Genomic DNA, 19,737 nt, shown 5'->3' with positions numbered 1-19,737 from the left:
GAAATTGACAGTAACTCTGGTTGACATTGTGATGCGGATAAAGAGCTGAATTCAATTGCTGAGTGACATCAAAAAGTAAATAAAGTATTGGCTCGAATGAAAGTAGTACAACCCCAGTTCCCCAAAAGCTGGACGCTGTGTAAAATGTAAATAAAAACAGAATACGATTTACAAATCCGATGAACCACTATTTTCATTCACAATACAACATGGAAAACCTATTGAATGTTGAAAGTGAGACATTTTACTATGTCGTGAAAAAAATTTGGTTATCTTGAATTTAATGGCGGCAACATGTCTCTGAAAAGTTGGGACAGGGGCAATAAAAGGCTAAGAAACTTAGTTGGAGAAACAAACAGCACCTTAGTGAAGCAGAGTCTCTCTGAAGTAAAGCTGGGAAGAGGTTCAGCAGTCTGCCAAATTTGCATATAAAATTCCAAATAATGTTCTCCAACACAAAATAGCAAAACCAATGAATACATATCTTCGACAGTTAATAATAATATCATCAAGAGATTCACATCTCTGTAGGCAAGGGACATGTATGAAAATCAAATGTATTTGATCTTTGGGTCCCAAGACAGCACTGCCTTAAAAACATGCATGATTCTATAGTGGAAATCACAGCATAGGCTCAAGAACACTTCCAGAAATCATTGTCTGTGAACACAGTTCATCGCACCATCCACAACAGCAGCTTAAAGCTTAATTTCATCCTGTTTCTGACTTCAAACTTTTATCTGAGGGCAGTAGAACCTTTTGCTGCAACACCTCTGGGCTAACCGCACGTGCATTTCCTGTTCAATCTAACCAAGTGGAAAGTTTGTCACAGGCATATTCATAGATTCAGGCAACTTTGTAACCACAACGCCCTCCCTCTTTCACACCACTGATGGGTCTTTTTTTTTTTATCTTGATAAGGGTTAGATCGTATCGCCTGCCAATTCACTTGCTTTGAGGAGCAGCTGTGGTGTTACACTCCATCGTCATAACCAGAGGAATATTGAATCATCATGAAGACCACTTACATCCTTCTGCTCTGCATCCTGGGAGCTGCGCTGTTTTCTACAGCTGTCTGCAACAGTAAGGTTACCTTCGACTATGTCACTTAGAAAGACACCCTGTCGACACATTACTAAATATTTTTCTCTTCAGATGCAAATGAACCTGACAACTGCTGCTTCGAATTCTATCCAAGAAAGATAAGAAAGAATTTAATCAACTCGTATTACATGACTGATAACCGATGCCCCAAGACTGCAGCCATGTAAGTGCTCCAAACTGGGTTTACCTCAGTCTGAATATGTTATCTACAAAAATATTGATAAGTCTAATAAGAACTATTATAATAATCAGTAAATTAAACGTTTAAAGATGATAAAACCCATCTAAATCACCCAAAAGTCATACTTTCTGGTTGATCTGTCATTTTTTCCTCTCACTCTTTATTGGTCGTCAAGTTTTCTCTCATGTTTGTAGCTATGCTTTTACATGAAAATTAAGCATTTTATTCTGACAATGACATCAACAGTTCCACTTCTTTGTCTCAGTTTTGTCACAGAAAAAAAACGTAGCCACATCTGCGTGGATCCAAGTCTCTCCTGGGTCAAGAACATCATGGAAGGTCTGGATAAGAAGTCCTTTTAAACAAATAACCCGTTCATCCTGAAAGACTCTTCTGCCTTATCAGACCTTGCTCACGACTACTTCATATCAGTCTGCTACTCTGTCATAAGTAATCAAATATTTTGCTCTCCCGTGGAGTCATTTGTTTGTGCCGTGTCTTTTAGATGCTTTGCATGATCCATATTATTTTACACTGTAAAATTGATTAGATAGTTAAATTTTTTTTTATGTTTTACTTTTTTCTTCTTAATTCCTGCTCACATCAAAGACAATTTGCTGAGTATTCTTGAGACCTTGAATAAAAATGTTTTTATTGGGGCTGTTTTTCTGTTTTCTGAGACTTTGTGTCAAGGCCTCAGGACACAGATGCAGGGTCACTTCAAGAAGGTTTATTAAATATAAACAATAAGGCAGGTTGAGGATCTCCCGACAGAGCAAAGGAAAAGGCTGTGAAACTCCTAAAGCGCTCGCCACAATAACTATGGCTGGGGAGATTGCCGCTATGAAAAATGATCAAAATAACTCTCTCCACTCTAGGAGGAAAACATAGGGCTGTGAACAATAACAAACATAAACTCACGCTCTCCCGATGAGGCAGATTGAAACAAAGGACGCTCTCTCAAAACACGAGGCACTATGAAACTTAAACAATTAACCAACGTAACGCTCCTCTAACAGAGGTGACTATGAAACACTAACCAAACCGAAAATCTCTCCAAACGGGAGGAACAAAACAAGGCTATGAAACTTACCGTGCATAAACTATGGCTATGGAATAAAGAATAAATTACAAACCAAACTGCTCTGCAGGAGGATTACTCACTGCAGGCTCGAGGATCTGTGACTGTGGATTCTGTGGGAACTATGGTTCACAGGGCTGGTGATGAAGCTCATGGACAGAGACAACATACTGGCACAAGACAAGGGAGACGCAGACTATTTGAGCACATGAGGAGCCATGGGGAACAGGTGGAAACACTTTGGGAATCAGGGAAGACAATCAGACACTTGACACAGGAGGAAAGGCAAGGTACCTGAAACGAGAGGAAGTTAATGATTTCAAAATAAAACAGGAAATGATGAGACAAGACATGAATCAAAACATAAATCATGACACTTCCTGTAAAAAAATATTTCTTAATAAAGCAGATCCGAATTGAGGTTGAAATTAAATCAATGACTCTGCAAAAGTAATTTATTTACATATTGCTATGAAAATGGGGATTAAGTTAAGCAAATTATTGAAACGTGCAAGAATAACCGTAAATACAGTATAAAAGGCTAAACTAGATTTGTACTATTCAAACTAGCTTGTGCAAGTCAATATTTGGTGTGATCCCACACTGCTTAAGTAACGTTGAGGTCCAGGCTCTGGGGAGGATTCATCCCTCCATAAGACCTGTTGCCACTGATTTTCAGTCCACTTCTTGTGTCATTTGGCATAGCGCAGCCTTTTCTTTCTCCCTGTTCCCCTTCCTTAAGAATGGCTTCTTGACAGCCACCCTTCCATGGAGACCATTTCTGATGAGGCTTCAGTGAACAGTAGATGGATCAACTGATGCTCCAGATGTATTTCCCAGTTCCTGTGTCAGGTCTTTGCTGGATATTTTCCTCTTTCTCAGGGTCATCACTTTGAGATACTCGTAATCTGCTGTAGATAGTCTTTTATTCCTGACCCTTCCAGTCTGATATATGTAGACACAACACAAGCCCATCCCTTTAAACTTACCAAACAACAGCACACATTTCTCTAAAAGTGATAATGGGGTAGTATATACCCCCCATGTGTATTCTGTTGAAGTTCCATTTTGTTCACACCTGGTCTTTAGTCACTGATTGCCACACCTGATCCTTGTTTGTTATCACCACCCTCAGTATAAATCCTCCACATGACCCTTTGTTCTGTGTCAGATCAGTGTTGTTTGTTGTTTTTTTCCTCTGATGACTTCCTTGTTTCTTTGTAAATCAATCAGTTTGTTCTTCCTTTGATCTGTTTAAGTTTAATTTATAGTTTTTGTGTGTGTTTTTGTTTCTGCCTTGGCAGCACCTGTGTTTTGGTTATCAATTAAGCCTTCATCATCACCTGCCCTCGCCTCCTGCATTTGGGTCCTCAATCCCCTGCTCTTCCACGATCCATAACAAGAACATACAGTTTGTTCCAGCATAACATGCCTAAAATGAGTGGTGTGATTGTGAATAAGATGCAGTCTCGTCACTAAAAAATTTGCTATTTGAGTACACATATCTAGTTTGCAGCTGACTGTGGATAGACAAATGAGAGATCTTTTGTAACACTGTAACACTCTCTTTAGCTTTTGAAAGTGGAGGAACCTCTTTTCCTTCCTCAAACTGTTGGCACAACAGCTAAACATTTTCCTGGAGAAATTTTCCAATCAGAAGTTGAAAATTTGTCCAGGAAAGTCATTGTGTGTTCATCTGAGTGGGGTTGAGACAGTAATCCCTTAATCAGCCTTTTTTTTATTATTATTATTTTACAAATGGAAAACTTTCACCAGACAACTGTCTTTTTCTACTCTGCAGCCAGGTGCTCAACAGCTGTATTGTCAGGCTGACGTTTGTTTTATCTGAATCTGATCTCTGCAATGGTAACACAACACTGCCACCGTTGAGTCAAACTAGTCATGACAAAAATAGTATTTTATCCAGCATTCAGTTTCCACAACAACCCTTAATTGATCATATTCTGCATATTCTACACTCTTTCACTAAAACAATCAAAAATCTTTTTTTGAATTTTGATATCAGAATACGCTGAAAGTTGAAGCTGAGGACTTAAACACAGTGGAGGAGGGCTGATGATTTTGGCTTGTTTTGCAGTCACAGGACCTGGGAAGCTTGAAGTCATCGAGTCTACAATTAACTCCTCTGTATACCAAAGTATTTTAGAGGCAAATATGAAGTCGTCTGTTGGACAGCTAAAGCTTGGCTGAAAGTGGGTCAAGTAACAGGACAATGATCCCAAACACAGCAGCAAATCTACAACAGAACGACTGAAAAAGAAAAAAATCAAGGTGTTGCAGTGGTCCAGTCAAAGTCCAGACCTCAGCCTGACTGAAATGCTGTGGTGGGACCTTAAGAGAGCAGTGCATAAACAGATGCTGCGAATCTTAATGAACTGAAGCAACATTGCACAGAAGAGAGGCCCAAAATTCCCCCATGATGATGTGAGACACTGATAACCTCATGCAGAGAAGAATCACTTTCACTTTTTCCTCCAGGGCGGCACCATTTGAGAATGCTTACATTGATTTTCATATTTGTTTATCAAGCCAGACAAAATATCATCAGCTTCTCAGTAGAATCCATCCATCCATCCATCCATCCATCCATCCATCCATCCATCCATCCATCCATCCATCCATCCATCCATCCATCCATCCATCCATCCATTATCTGCCGCTTATCCGGGGGTCGGGTCGCGGGGGCAGCAGCTTTAACAGAGAAACCCAGACGTCCCTGTCCCCGGCCACTTCCTCCAGCTCTTCCGGGGGGACCCCGAGGCGTTCCCAGGCCAGCCGAGAGACATAGTCTCTCCAACGTGTCCTGGGTCTTCCCCGGGGTCTCCTCCCAGTGGGACGTGCCCGGAACACCTCACCAGGGAGGCGTCCAGGGGGCATCCTAACCAGATGCCCGAGCCACCTCATCTGACTCCTCTCAATGCGGAGGAGCAGCGGTTCTACTCCGAGCCCCTCCCGGATGACTGAGCTTCTCACCCTATCTCTAAGGGAGAGCCCAGACACCCTGCGGAGGAAACCCATTTCGGCCGCTTGTATTCGCGATCTCGTTCTTTCGGTCACTACCCACAACTCGTGACCATAGGTGAGGATGGGAACGTAGATTGACCAGTAAATAGAATAAATTCGCCTTCTGGCTCAGCTCCTTCTTCACAACGACGGGTCGGTGCAGAGCCCGCAACACTGCAGACGCCGCACCGATCCGCCCGTCAATCTCACGCTCCATTCCTCCCTCACTCGTGAACAAGACCCCGAGATACTTGAACTACTCCACTTAAGGAAGGATGTCATTCCCGACCTGGAGAGAGCATTCCAAAAAAAAACTCAGTAGAATGATATCACAATAATCATAATATAACCATAAATTAGAAATATCACCATTGTGATAATACTAACTGGAACTGAAGTTAGAGAAGCATACTAATATATATCCTGAGAAAGCCTGTGGGTATACTCAGAGGTACCTCAGAACTATGTTACTGTATAAGACTACATTAGTCAGCCTGTACCTGTCAGTGTTGCTATTCTGTGCTTTGCAGAGCAAAACTGGAGACAAGTGCTACAGTCTTAATCAAAAGTATGGTCACTGTGTAAAATGTGAAGAAAAACAGAATGCAGTGATTTGCAAATTGAACAAACCAATACTTTATTCACATTAGAACACAGAAAATATTTAAACACCGCCATCCTCTCTGGGCAAAAACTAGACCGTAAAACTGAAATATTTGGCGCCTCTTAAAATACAAAATAATTGTATGAAGACCAAAGACTGAAGCAGCTAGAATCCCATAAATCAAATACTTTTCACGAAATGCTGAAATATCTTATTTTCAACATTTGATATGCTTTCTATGTTCTACTGTCAATGAAATATCTATGAAAATACTTTCCAAATCACCACATTTGGTTTTTATCTACATTTTACACAGTGTCCAAACTCCTTTGGGATTGTAAAATGAAAATATAATTTCAGTGCATTTGGGGGCTTGGATGATGAATGTTTATGTTTAAAAAAAGAAAAGGAAGAAGGTGTAGTAGTAAAATCTCTATTTTTGGCTTGTGTGACATATTCCCTTATTTTTCTGACTTTAAACTTGTAAGCTTTGCAATAGTCCTGTAGGCCGAAGAGCTTCCTCACATTTTACCACCTCGTACAACCGAGTGGAAAGTTTACCACATGCAGTTTGTACCTTTGAAACCAACACAGTCCTTTTTTTTCACACTCCTGACACCTTCTCACTTAAAACAAAACAAAAAAACCTTCATAAATATAACACTTTATGACACATGAGGCTATTTTAAAATCTTATAGACCTGTTGGTTCCCCCTGCTGCATGTATGTATCCCACCCAGTCTGTGTTTAGCGCTGGCAGAGTGAAGTTGCACAGCATCGCGTAGAAACATGCAGTGGTTTCTGCAGCTCAGTGTGGCTCTGCTGAACATCTTATGGATCGCCTTCTTTTTAACACCAGATCCTTTCTCAGGTACGATGTGACCGCAAAATCTGCCTCCTTCTTGTTTGTCTGTTGCACTTGGTTGCTCTGAAATCTTATGAATACAATGTGTAGCAGGTCCACCACAGTGAGTTGGTGTGTTTTCAAATGCAGTGTTCGTACAGAGGAGAAGCAGCCGCAGCTCTGGTGAGGAGATGCTATTTGGGGAGTTTTGCATTCACACAACGTTCCCTGGTAAGCTTTAGTCTCTCCATTTAGTCTCTCTAAATGTGGCGTTGTGATAAATGTAATAGGAATCACTGGTTTAGCAAGCAGTCTGATGTAAGGACCTTCAATAGTGGAGCAGACAGCCCTGATAGAAACACTCTATGGAGTAGAGTGAAGTGTTACAGTGGTCACACTTCAATGGTGAAATAATAGTGTCATAGTTTAAAGTTTTGCTACATGAATTTGTATTTTCTGCAGAGATAGGGAAAGGAGAACTCACACCAAATGAAAAATTCAACTCCACTGGCAAGATCAACTAGTCCGCTTCACCAGAACATGAACCTGACGAGACGTAAGTTCTTTTCCACCACTTTGTGATAAAAAACAATGCCTGGACAAAGGCAATCGTACTAGTTCAAATCTTTTCTGTTGCCTTTGAGATTTGACCTTTAATTACACATAAGGGTGTTTCACTGCCACACGGATCTGGTTCTAACAGCTATGTGCCGGGACTAAAGACGATGTGAGTGACAGGAGTTAATCAGTAAAGATAGAAGTAACACATTCAAAGGAGGCAGTAACGGCAGCTTTTCAGCTTCATGGGTTAACACTGGTTATCATGAGTTACTGTTTTTGAGTGTTCAGGACACCATCACCTGACGTCAGAGGCTGTTATCTGTCTGCTGTGTCCTGGTTGTGTTGCATTGACTTTATACTGAAAGTGATATTTATTCACATTTAGACAGAAATATGAGCTTTTTGGTTCCACTACATTCAGTTTTACAGGTATTAATTGTTTTCAATTTAAGTTTTTAAAGAAAATATGTATTCAGTTCAAATTATTCTTGAATTACATCCACCACTTGTTAATTATTATCATTATTATTTTGTGAATATGTTTCGCTGCAATTTTTACTGAAATTTGATGAAGTGAAAATGTTTTTGGACTTGACATGTAAAGAAGTACATGTACTGTGGAAAACTGCTACTATTACTGAAGATTTCAATATATTTACTGCAGGCTTTACTGAAAAGTTTGATGTTGTAACTTGACATTATTTGTAGTCATATATTCAAAATTCTGACTTTATTCTGACGGGGTTGACTGTTTTTTTTTAGAGTTATAAAGCGTCACAAGACACATTGAATATTTTGTTAATTAATTTGTACTTTATGACATTAACGCTAAATTCTTTAATTTCCATAATTTGATTTAATTTCCAGCAGAAGCTCAAGCCGAGACGACTCGAGAGAGGATTACATCCCAATGTTTGTACCAAGCGGTGTGTATGTGCTCAACCAGGCAGTGTTCTCTCCATCACAAACTTTAATGGAAGACATCATGTCATCAAAGCCTAAATAATAATCTTTATGCAATCAAGTATTTGACTTTGTTTAGTCAAGTGTTTCCTTTTTCTAGACTGCTGCACAAATTTCTCTCATGCAAGAATACCTCTGAACCACATCCAGACATACTCAGTTTGGAATCTGTGTCCTGTTGCGGCCGTCGTGTGAGTAAAAGTGAAAAAGACAACTGATTGATGAAATGTTCTGACTGTGAAAAATGACTGGCACTCATTTACAAACCATGCCTAGAAAATGTTTTAAACTCTGTCTTGCAAATAATATTTTGATAGTGCATAAGAAATGTAAAAGAACATCCATGTAACAAAATGCACAAGGCAACCTGTGTGCTTTTTTTGCAAATGAAAAAACCCTGAAAAGTGCAATTTCAGGTCAATTTTATCCAACAGCACAGTACTACAACGTGAAGTGTAAAAAAAGTAGAACTAACAAAAGAAAAAACGCTGCTAATGAGCCCAGTTAATGCTGTTGGATCAGAGAAGAGATCCTTTTAAAAAATGTATACATTTTTAAAAAAAAAAGCGGTTTGACATCAAATTCAAAACCAGAAAAATGTGTTGGGCAGGCAGACGAGACATACACACGTGGACAAAATTGTTGGTACCCCTCAGTTAAAGAAGGAAAAACCCACAATTCTCACTGAAAGCACTTGAAACCTACAAAAGTAACAATAAATAAAAATTCATTGAAAATTAAATAATCAAAATCAGCCATTACTTTTGAAATGTTGATTAACATAATTATTTTAAAAAAACAAACTAATGAAATAGGGCTGGACAAAAATGATGGTACCTCTATAAAAGATTGAAAACTATTTGACCAGAGTGACATGATTAACTCAGGTGTGTCCTTTAACTGACATCACAGGTGTTTCCAAACTCATAACCAGTCAGTCTGCCTATTTAAAGGGAGACAAGTAGTCACTCTGCTGTTTGGTGAAAAGGTGTGCACCACACTGAACATGGACAACAGAAAGCGGAGGAGAGAATTGTCCCAGGACAGCTGAAAAAAAAAATTATAGACAAACATCTTAAAGGTGCAGGCTATAAGACCATCTCTAAACAGCTTGAAGTTCCTGTGACAACAGTGGCTCATATTATTCAGAAGTTCAAGACCCACGGGACAGTAGCCAACCTCCCTGGACGTGGCCGCAAGAGGAAAATTGATGACAGATTGAAGAGACCGATCGTTCGAATTGTATCCAAAGAGCCCAGGACAACCTCCAAAGAAATTAAAGGTGAACTCCAAGGCCAAGGTACATCAGTGTCAGATCGCCCCATTCGTCGTTGTTTGAGCCAAAGTGGACTTCATGGGAGACGACCAAGGAGGACACCACTGCTGAAAAAAATAATAAAAATCATAAAAAAGCGAGACTGGAATTTGCAAAAATGCATGTTGACAAGCCACAAAGCTTCTGGGAGAATGTCCTTTGGACAGATGAGACCAAACTGGAGCTTTTTGGTAAGGCACATCAACTCTATGTTCATAGACTCAAAAACCAAGCATACGAAGAAAAGAACACTGTCCCTACGGGGAAACATGGAGGAGGCTCAGCAATGTTTTGGGGCTGCTTTGCTGCATCTGGCACAGGGTGTCTTGAATGTGTGCAAGGTAAAATGAAATCTGACGACTATCAAGGCATTCTGGAGAGAAATGTGCTGCCTAGTGTCAGAAAGCTTGGTCTCAGTCGCAGGTCATGGGTCTTCCAACAGGACAACGATCCAAAACACACAGCCAAAAACACCCAAGAATGGCTGAGAGAAAAGCGTTGGACTATTCTAAAGTGGCCTTCCATGAGCCCAGATCTGAATCCCATTGAACATCTGTGGAAGGAGCTGAAACATGCCATTTGGAGAAGACACCCATCAAACCTGAGACAACTGGAGCAGTTTGCACATGAGGAGTGGGCCAAAATACCTGTGGACAGCTGCAGAACGCTCATTGACAAATACAGAAATCGTTTAATTGCAGTGATTGCCTCAAAAGGTTGTGCAACAAAATATTAAGTTATGGGTACCATAATTTTTGTCCAGCCCTATTTCATTAGTTTGTTTTAAATAATTGTTAAACATTTCAAAAGTAATGGGTGATTTTGATTATTTAATTTTCAATTAATTTTTATGTTACTTTTGTAGGTTTCAAGTGCTTTCAGTGAGAATTGTGGGTTTTTCCTTCTTTAACTCCTTAAATTCCTTAGTTACCTGCGTCCTGAGTGATATTGATGGATTCTTGACAATAATCTGACATGAGTGTACCCACATTCTTACCTGTACCCGTGTGGATGAAACATATATAATATATATATCATTATCCTTATAAGCCAACGCTGAGGGCAGTACATCTCTTTTCTTAACTGCTGGGAACAACAAAGAGAGAGTTTTACATTGCTCTGTGTTAGGTACAAAAGATTCATTATACAATTGTAATGCACATTGGAAACCAGTTGGGTCAGAGTGATTGCTTAATTTCTAGATTTATTCTGACTTTAGCACATTCAATACAATTAGATTGGTTACTTTGTCATGCTGTATACATTCCAGCCATTTATTCCGATCACTATAAGCTGTTGTGGACTACTATTCGTAATAACAAAATTCCAACTGATACACCGGCGATTCTTCAGAAATCTTGTATTAACATACATTTCACATATGTACTTTTCAGAATACACATGGGCTTTTTGGCTGTCTTCACATAAAATAATTGAGCATAAGTCAATGTCAGCCACCCCATCTATTCCTGCAACAAAAAATAGGTTGACAAGTTGTCTGTGAGACCTGAAGGACCTCCTATCTCTATGGTCAGTCTGTGTCATGGGTCTGAGGGTGATTCATTGTAATGCATTTTCTTTTAGTTTTTTATTAATCTGTGCGTTTTAGCCATTGTTTTCTTCACTGAGGTTGAGACGAACCCCCTCCTGTTGAGAGAATTCCCCTTTGTAGTCAGACTCATGCCTCAGAGAATCTTTCCCTACTTCTGCAGGTCGTGGCCTTACTAGTTTACAGTGTGATGAGTGAATCCAGGATATATTATTTTAGCTGCTGTGGGTGCTGTAAGCAGTACCTGCTATGGACCTTCCCACCTTGGACCAGTTCTCTTTCTTTATCACTTTGATGAGGATCCAGTCTCCGGGTTTTAGAGATTCCTCCACAGGGTCACCTGGAACATACTAGACAGAAGAGATCTCTCTACTTGTTAACATTTTAACCATGTATCCTGCTAAGGTTTCTTCTCTTTCTTCATCATGTCCGGTGAATAGTTCTGTGGTAGTAAAAATGGTCATATATTATACATTATCTCAACTGGAGTTAATCCTGTGCTAGTTAGAGTAATATGCATGTTTACGACTACTAGTGGTAAACAGTAAACCCAATTCTTCCCAGTTTCTTCAGTCTTGACCTAATTATTCAATTGTGTCTCTCCAGCAAACCTGCTGCTGATTGTGGATGATATGCACAGTGGTTTCTGAGATCTATTTTTAATTTTTTTTTTTTTTAAGTTCTTTGCCATCAGGAAGATACTATTGTTTACAAAGTGCGTCCCTGTTATCACTGTAGATTTTTTTCAGGAATTCCAAATCTAGGAAATATTTATTTCACCAGTGTTGAGAGTGCATCTGCCTGTGCATCTGGAAATACTTCAATTATAAAACATCAATTATTTAATTCAATGAAATCCATACAAACGTGTTGAAAAGGGTCCTCCGGCCTCGGGAACTGTCCTCGTCCCGGTCCTAGGCCATATGTATGGATCATATTTTGCACATATTTGACAAGTTAGACAAAAAAATCTTTATTATCATATTATGACATTATCATTTATTTTAAATAAAACCATACACTGCAAAAACCTTGTTCATTGTTGCTACCATCCCTCCTGTAGAGACATGACGTGCTCCATGGCTCGATACTGAAGCATATTTAAACAAACTCTTCGGCAGTGTAAGTTCTACAGTTCATAGTAAATGGCACCTTTATTCTTCCAGATCTGTCCTTGTAAGTGTACATTTGGTTTTGCATGCGTGGTCCAATTTAATGGACTAGTATATGCATCCAGTTTCTCAGAATACTCTATTCCTGGCTCCACCTTCTCCCAATCTGAGGCTTCTTCACATGCAGTCACAAACACCCCTAAACGCCTCCAGTGGTCATCTGTGGACACATGAGGTGCATAACATGATCTTAAAAACGTTCTCATGATCTTAAAAACGTTCTCATGATCTTAAAAAGTTCAATTCACACAATGTTATGGGAAAAGGACATTCAATGTTATGGGAAAAGACATTACTAGCCATTTAATGATATGGGAAGACGAGTTCAGACAGTCAAAACACTTTTGCTTGCTACATAGTATTATGAGAACCAAAAGACAGGAGGAGGCCTCCCCACATCACAGAAACTCTTATTTGTGCAGCTTTTCTCATAGTATAACTATATAATTTTTCTAACAAGCATGCTGAGCATTTATTTTTTTTGTTGCTTGAGTTTTAACATTTATGCTGAACTATTTCATCAATGAAGACTTGAAGTTTTGAATATTTAGTTATTCTACCAAACAAACACATATACATTACACAGCCTTGTTGTTGGAGTTTTCAGACTAAAATGGTCATATAGGTTGTTTGTTAATTTCCTTTAATAGCACTCATGATGACATGCTCTTATGAATACAATAAAGAGCCCTATAAGTGGCATAAGGGATATATGACTCATATTGGCATTTTCACAACAGCTTCATCATTCTTAAGTGTTTCATTTAAAGTATGAGTTGAGAATTTGTCAATCCCCCCACAACCCTTTGGCTCCCTCTACAGTTGTGGATGTAACACTGCTGGCATGAAACAAGCACAACTAACTGAAGAAGAAACTGATCTCCCTGATATTACATAAAGCTGAGACAGCAAAACGCCCAACTAGATAATGTTTTAGCTATCAAACCTGAGGGCTCCATTTGTGTTAAAAAAAATGTAACTGCATTTAAAATCTGTTCAGATCTCTGAACATCGCTGCAATTAAAGACTTCCTCACCCAGCCTAACTGTGTATCTGCCACATACTCAGTAGTAAATGGGTGATGGATGAAAACAGGAGCTCAGTATTGGATGTGAATTTTTTAAAGATCTTCTATTTCAGGTGAGATACATAGGATCGATGCCAAGAGACCAGACTGGGAGATATTATTAGCTTCTACATATCTTGAAAACAACACAAACTACCAGCATCTTATTCGTTATTTAATAATAATAATGAATAATAAAAACAACTCATATTTGTCTCATTATTTGATACTTCACCTATTCCTACGTTTTATTCTACTACATTGCAGAGAGTATTTTTTAGAGAATCTGTCACACTTTGTATGTGTGTATAAATACTGTGGTGGACACACACACACACATGTGACAGGAACAGACAGATAAACTGAGGGGGATAATCAAGAAAATATCTGTTGAATGACACAAGGATACAGAACAAAGGAAGGACCAAACACAGACCAGGAGTAAAACTACGGGGAAAAGAACAGAAGAAACGAGAAAACCCAAAGAATGCCTTAGTGTGGCAAGTAGCAGATCCAAAGAGTTTACTGCAGACAGGAGCCAGGCAGATATTGTGCTTAAAGAATTTATTTACTTTTCAAAAGTCCAAAGAGAAAATCCGAGAGCAAGGTGGAGAAGTCACACAGGAATATCTTGTGCGTAGCCCCACACCCGCCCGACGCCACTCCATGCACAACTCCAGAGTATGAAGGAGTCCAGCCCCCCTCCAGGAGTTTGGTTCCAGAGCCAAGGTTTCACATCCAAAGAGCCAGTTTGCAATGCCAGGGATTGGCCCCAGGTGGAGGTGGCTTCCTGACTCTTCTTCGGGGCCCCAAGGATCTAGGCCCAAGGAGGACTTCGCTGGTCAGCACCTGGTAACCAAACCTTGGCTCCTTGCCCCAAAGAGTGCCCCGGTTTCCCTTTTCCGGGTGAGGGGACTTTTTTACTCTGGTGCCACTCCATTGAGGTCTTTAAAGAATCCTCCGTAGAATCACATCCTTAACGTGGTGGAGGGGTCTGAGTATCCCCATGACCCTGAGACGTGTGTTATCAAGGCAAATATTTCCCATAGCAAACTGGTTTCAGGGATGAGACTTCCTGATTCAAAGATCTCGATGGAAGACCCTGAAACCCTCTATACGGAATTTTGGTTTTATTTAAAAGTGGCAAAAGTCACCATCGTTACGTCACAAGTGGGATGTCATCATATCACACCAGGAATCGAAATGGCATCAGAAGCACGATGGGAGCTGTTTTATTGCAGAGAATTGCAGAAGGACAATGTTGCTATTGAATAACTTAAAAACTAAAGTTTTTGTAAAATTCCTGTGTTTTTCCTTCTGTAATGGGATTGTATTGCATCATTTGCTCCAGTTCTATAGTGCAAATTTACATATTAAATACTTTCAGTAAAATTATTCATTATTTGTGAGAAACTGCTTGCCTTGCACTGATTTTGACGATTCTAATCATATTTTCAGACTTTTACAAGCATTGTAAGATCTGCCTTGTAATACCTTCATATAGCATATAGTTCGTATCTTTAAATGAAAGTCAAACTAGTAATAATTTGTACAACATTTTGCCAATTCTTTGACAGCACTAATGTATATCTTTGCAAACATATTAATATTTTTTCATGGAACATCTGGTCTACAATTTCAAGTGCCAAGTGGATGCCTCTGCAAAAATAAGGATATGAAGCTGCCCATTGAGACCTCCAAAGTCATTAGCCGGGCAAAATTGTACCCAAGTGAAACATGCAGTTCATCTGAATACATGTAAGTGTCTGTGCCAGAATAACTGGATCACATTACACCTCTTTAGTTTATAGACTATTTTTAACTGTGGAAGTTGATGTAAAACTGCAGAATCTCAATGCAATTTCCTTAAAATGAATCCGTAATAGGGCCATTTTTGCTAGTAAAAATGCACTAAATGGGGGCTTGTCTAGGATTTGACTCACATACACAAAAAGCTTTGGTAAAACTCATGTACGACAGTTATGAGTTTTTTTCTGCACAGTTATACTGTGGTACACCCTGGACAGGTCGCCAGTCCATCACTGGACACTTTAACCCTTTTTTTTCCAGTGAATATTTGGCAGGCACGCATGTTTGTGTGACTCCATTCGACTTCATGCCATCCTTTGATGACGCTCTGTAACGATACTTGCTATAGAATACATGATAGCTTTAGATTGCAGCAGCTCTATTCAGAATTTTCCGAACATAATGATCCAAGCTGCTGCAGTGTAATAACAGTCTGAGAGTGATTATGTGTTGTAGATCGTCAAAAATCTGATGTGCAATGTTATGGAAGTTTTTAATCGCTTCCTTCTTAATACTTCTGATGAGCAATGAAATAGAGAAACTTACTTTTTCTGCCGGCCGGCTAAGTTTTTATTCTTCGTTGCAAGGAAAAAGATCAGTCCACACCATTCAGCAACAATGGTATGAAAAGATACAGACAAAAGGAACACAAAGGATTTATACCTGAGGAGGTGGGCTTTGTTCTTTAGGTGTGTAACCACACCTCCAGGGGGGGTAGGATGCAGTCTTGATGATAATTAAGAAACAGGAGGTTAAAACAATTATCTTGTCTGAGTGTTAATTAAGAAGTAAATAGTTTAAAACAATTAGCGTGTCTGGGTGATACAAATGGTTAATGTGGATTGGAGAGTCTGTCAGTCCTGAGACATAAAATTTACCATCACAGCAATCCATCTCCTGGCTTATAGGAAAAAACATTTATAAACTCTGAGTGAAAATTTCCTCTAAATTGATTTGCTGAAAAGAATGTATGCCACTGAACATTTTTGTAAATGAGAGATTTTGATTTAGAAAAAAAGCCGTTTGAATCACCTGAAAGTTAAACTTACAACACAGTGACGTGTGCAAATGGCAGTCTGCCGTAAATCTCTCCCAACTCAAAGTTTTTTTTTTTAAATAAACTTGAGGGAACTGAACTGCAATCTAAACTAACTCTTGTTTTCCAGTGAGACACCAGAGGGCGGCAAGGAAGTGTGTACGACTCCATTCAGCCCTTCAGCAGTTTTACTAATGTAAGATTAAAAAAGGAACCTGATGTGTGGCGGGTATTTTAGACAGAAAGCAACTAGAGTTGAAAGGAGACATATAGGTCAGAGCAAAATAATTTATTTTTCTTCTTCCATATCTACACTGCATAATGCCTGTCTGCAACAGGCTGCCAGCTGGAGACCTGTCCCTCTCTCTCTTTCCTCTCTCCTTGACATAGAGACAAAGCTATCCAGTAAAAATGTTCACTTCCTTACTGCTGCTGAGGCTGAAACATCTCTGCGTGAATTAGGACATGAAACAGCGTTAAGCACACAAGTTCCTATGGAAGGAGGACTCATTGGGTTTTAATGGGATAAAAAGATAGTCAACAAAGTCACAGTTTGTTTCAGCGTGTAAAAAAAGTTTTAATGCATAATACCTTATGCCAGAAATAAATAGATAAATAGAGCAATTTCAAAAAGAAACTGATTAAAATCATTAAACTGTTTGTATTCTTCTTCATATCACAGTGATAACACAAAAGTGATTATTACCATTATGTTAAACTTGCCTACTGTGCTACCATACCTCGATCTTCTCTTTTGTGCAGTTTACACACACAAGCCTTGCTTATTGGATGGCAAAGGTGCACAAAGACTTTAGGGTGACTGTTTGTGGAATAGTTTGTATTTTAGGGAAAACTTTAACGTTGTGGATTAGGAAAATTAACCATCCGTGTCTTGTTACTGTTGAGAAAGTGTTCCACTGTTGCAAATAGATTGTGAGATTTAAAAAGGAATTCAATAGTGTTGAAAAGGCTCCGTAAAGAAGAGATCTATGAATACTGGTTGCATGTGGGCTCTTCTGTTGTTAAAACTAATACACTCTCCACTGTCTTTACAGTCCTAAATGCCGGCCGTTTCAGGTCAACATAAAAATCAACATAAGGTTTATTTTACAGCTTTGTGTGTCTGTCACCACCCAACTAACTGGAATAACATTGAAACAAAGGATGTAGAATCCCTCAACGTGGCTTTGCCGCCTTCCTTTAGTAAGATTTCTGCTTCTTTGACACCAACTCTTTGATTCAAAAATAGACATGCAGTGGAAGAGGTTGATTCATGCTTCTTTGAAACCTTTTCAACATTAAGGATCAGGAACTTCTCATTTATAATCATTAAAAAATCAAGTTGTGTGTACTTCATGCTAACTGCAGGCTATATGGCTTTTGCCTTACAGTGTCACCCTGAAAGATAAAACCAAATTTTGTGTGGACGCCGAGGTTCAAGGATCTGCTGCTGCAGCTGCACATGCAAGCTGAATGAAGAGGAAGCATCAGGCCGATGAGATTTAAGCTCATCCTCCCAATTAAGCTGGAAAACAACAGTGATAAGCAACCTCCTGCTTTCCCTTGTTCAGTAATGCACTTTTTGTTGACTGATCTATCGTCATCGCTTGTTTTTTCTATGTTTCAGCAGTCAAAATGGATTTTCGTGGGGTTTTTTTAAGCATAAATTGTAGGTTGATAGCTAATGTATACCAGTAAGCAATTACTACATAAGAGAACTTCTCTTGACAAAAGTGGTTTGATCGATCAGACATGAGGGATGTTGAATTACTACAAAAAGAAAACACCCAACAACTACAGACACGACATGAAACATGTAAACATAAAGCATAAATCAGTGACAGAGGCACTGTCTGTGAAAGGACGAACTATTTCAGAGGGATGGTGTGAAAGAATGTCCAAAGAACAGGGATGGATGATAAATCAGGGGATTAACTTTAAGACTACGGAACCGGATAAGGAACAAGCTGTTACATATTTAACTTTCAAAATAAGAAAAACAGTTAAATTATAAGCAAATTTATACATCAACCCAAACATCATGAGCACTATAAGCAAGGGTTTGAGTTTTGATGGGTTTTCGTATCTTTTGGGAGTGACCGTAGAGCGCCATCTGTAGGGATCCAACTGTAAATCCACACTATTGATGAATAAACAGAGTCATGTATTCATCACACACATATAATGTGAAATACGAGCACACAAATTAATTTTTTTTTTTTTAAATTTAAAAATTCATTATTATTATGTTCATTTTACATAGGTTTGAATGCTGCACTGCACGGCAAAATCTTTAGTTTTAGCTATCAGTTCCTGCCACCATACTGGATGCCCTTAGCTGCCCTTCTTCTTTTACACCTTCTTTTCACTTGTTGCTCATTTTGATTTCTCACTTGCACCCACGCATGCAATCATCCCTCGTAGTATATATGTCCCTTGGTTTTCATTCTCCCCTGACATGTCATTGTTGTTGTTGTCCTTCTTTTGGTTTCTCTGTTGGTCAGTAGGTTTGACAGTTCAGCCTTCCTTCGTTCTGTCGGAGTTTTGTTTGTAGCAAATCATTGCTGCCTCGGCAGCACCTTCGGTCTACTTTTCATAAAGCAGCTATTTACCATCACGGCTTGTCTTCGCCTCCTTCCTCTGGTGGTTGTGTGATTGGGTCCTCTTCCCCACTTTGGTTTTTACCATGAATCGTGACAAAGAGACGTCTGGGATGTGGGGTAGGGATAAAACGGAAAGAAAGGAGGTTGAAGTTTAAACTGCTTCCTCACTTGATTAATATGGTGAGATCACGAGTGAACAGTGGATGAGTTTGGAACCCTCATGACGACACAGCTTACAGCTTACACACCTTACAGGGTGTACAGTCCAGGCAGTCAGAGAGTTCAGATATAGTGGCAAAAGTAAAAAGAGGACAGGTTACTGCTTTATAACCACGGATGTGCATTTCTTGACATCACTGTATATCATCTCCCCCATCTCATCCCAGAGTTCTCATTAAGATAACTTTTATCTACGGGTTTCTGTAAATCTAGAGAGGAAATGCACCTGTATTACCTGTCAACATTGCATGTGACGTCATCAGTCCAGTCGTTGCCAGAATACTAACTCCCCTAAGCATTCATGCAGATTTGAACCACACTTTCAACGTTTCAGTAGTTTGTCAACAAATTTTTGTCTTTTAATTCATAACTTACTTATTTTGCTATTTTGCTATTTTCTTCAATAATTCATACAAAATCATATTTTCCTATGAGGAATTAATAAAGATGCATTCATTTTAATTCAATATATTGAAAAAATATAGGGTGGAATGCTCTCTCCGGGTCTGGAATGACATCCTTCCCAAAGTGGAGGAGTTCAAGTATCTCGGGGTCTTGTTCACGAGTGAGGGACGAATGGAGCGTGAGATTGACGGGCGGATCGGT

The 19,737-nt window shown here is 39.2% G+C and overlaps 1 protein-coding gene and 1 long non-coding RNA gene across 2 annotated transcripts; both read left to right on the top strand.

Moving 5' to 3' along the window:
* The first annotated feature begins 907 nt into the window (after positions 1–907).
* On the top strand, positions 908–1,945 carry LOC140281727 (eotaxin-like). The gene is made up of 3 exons (XM_072376217.1): positions 908–1,083; positions 1,156–1,268; positions 1,480–1,945. The coding sequence occupies exons 1-3, from the start codon at positions 1,014–1,016 to the stop codon at positions 1,645–1,647; spliced, it is 351 nt and encodes a 116-aa protein (XP_072232318.1). The 5' UTR covers positions 908–1,013; the 3' UTR covers positions 1,648–1,945.
* Positions 1,946–6,751: 4,806 nt separating this feature from the next.
* LOC140281474 (uncharacterized) lies at positions 6,752–7,353 on the top strand. Its single transcript, XR_011909757.1, has 3 exons — positions 6,752–6,865; positions 6,989–7,069; positions 7,307–7,353. It is a non-coding gene; the product is annotated as an uncharacterized lncRNA (long non-coding RNA).
* Positions 7,354–19,737: the final 12,384 nt, after the last annotated feature.

This window comes from Leuresthes tenuis, unplaced genomic scaffold, assembly GCF_036924035.1.
Source record: "Leuresthes tenuis unplaced genomic scaffold, fLeuTen1.0.hap1 SCAF_22, whole genome shotgun sequence".
NCBI classification, from domain to species: domain Eukaryota; kingdom Metazoa; phylum Chordata; class Actinopteri; order Atheriniformes; family Atherinopsidae; genus Leuresthes; species Leuresthes tenuis.
This window is presented reverse-complemented; position numbering and strand designations above follow the sequence as displayed.

Coding starts and splice junctions, on each gene's coding strand:
- LOC140281727 (XM_072376217.1), top strand. CDS start 1,014: ATGAAGACCACTTACATCCTTCTGCTCTGCATCCTGGGAGCTGCGCTG. Junction 1,084..1,155: donor TTCTACAGCTGTCTGCAACA/GTAAGGTTACCT, acceptor TTTTCTCTTCAG/ATGCAAATGAACCTGACAAC. Junction 1,269..1,479: donor GCCCCAAGACTGCAGCCATG/TAAGTGCTCCAA, acceptor TCATGTTTGTAG/CTATGCTTTTACATGAAAAT.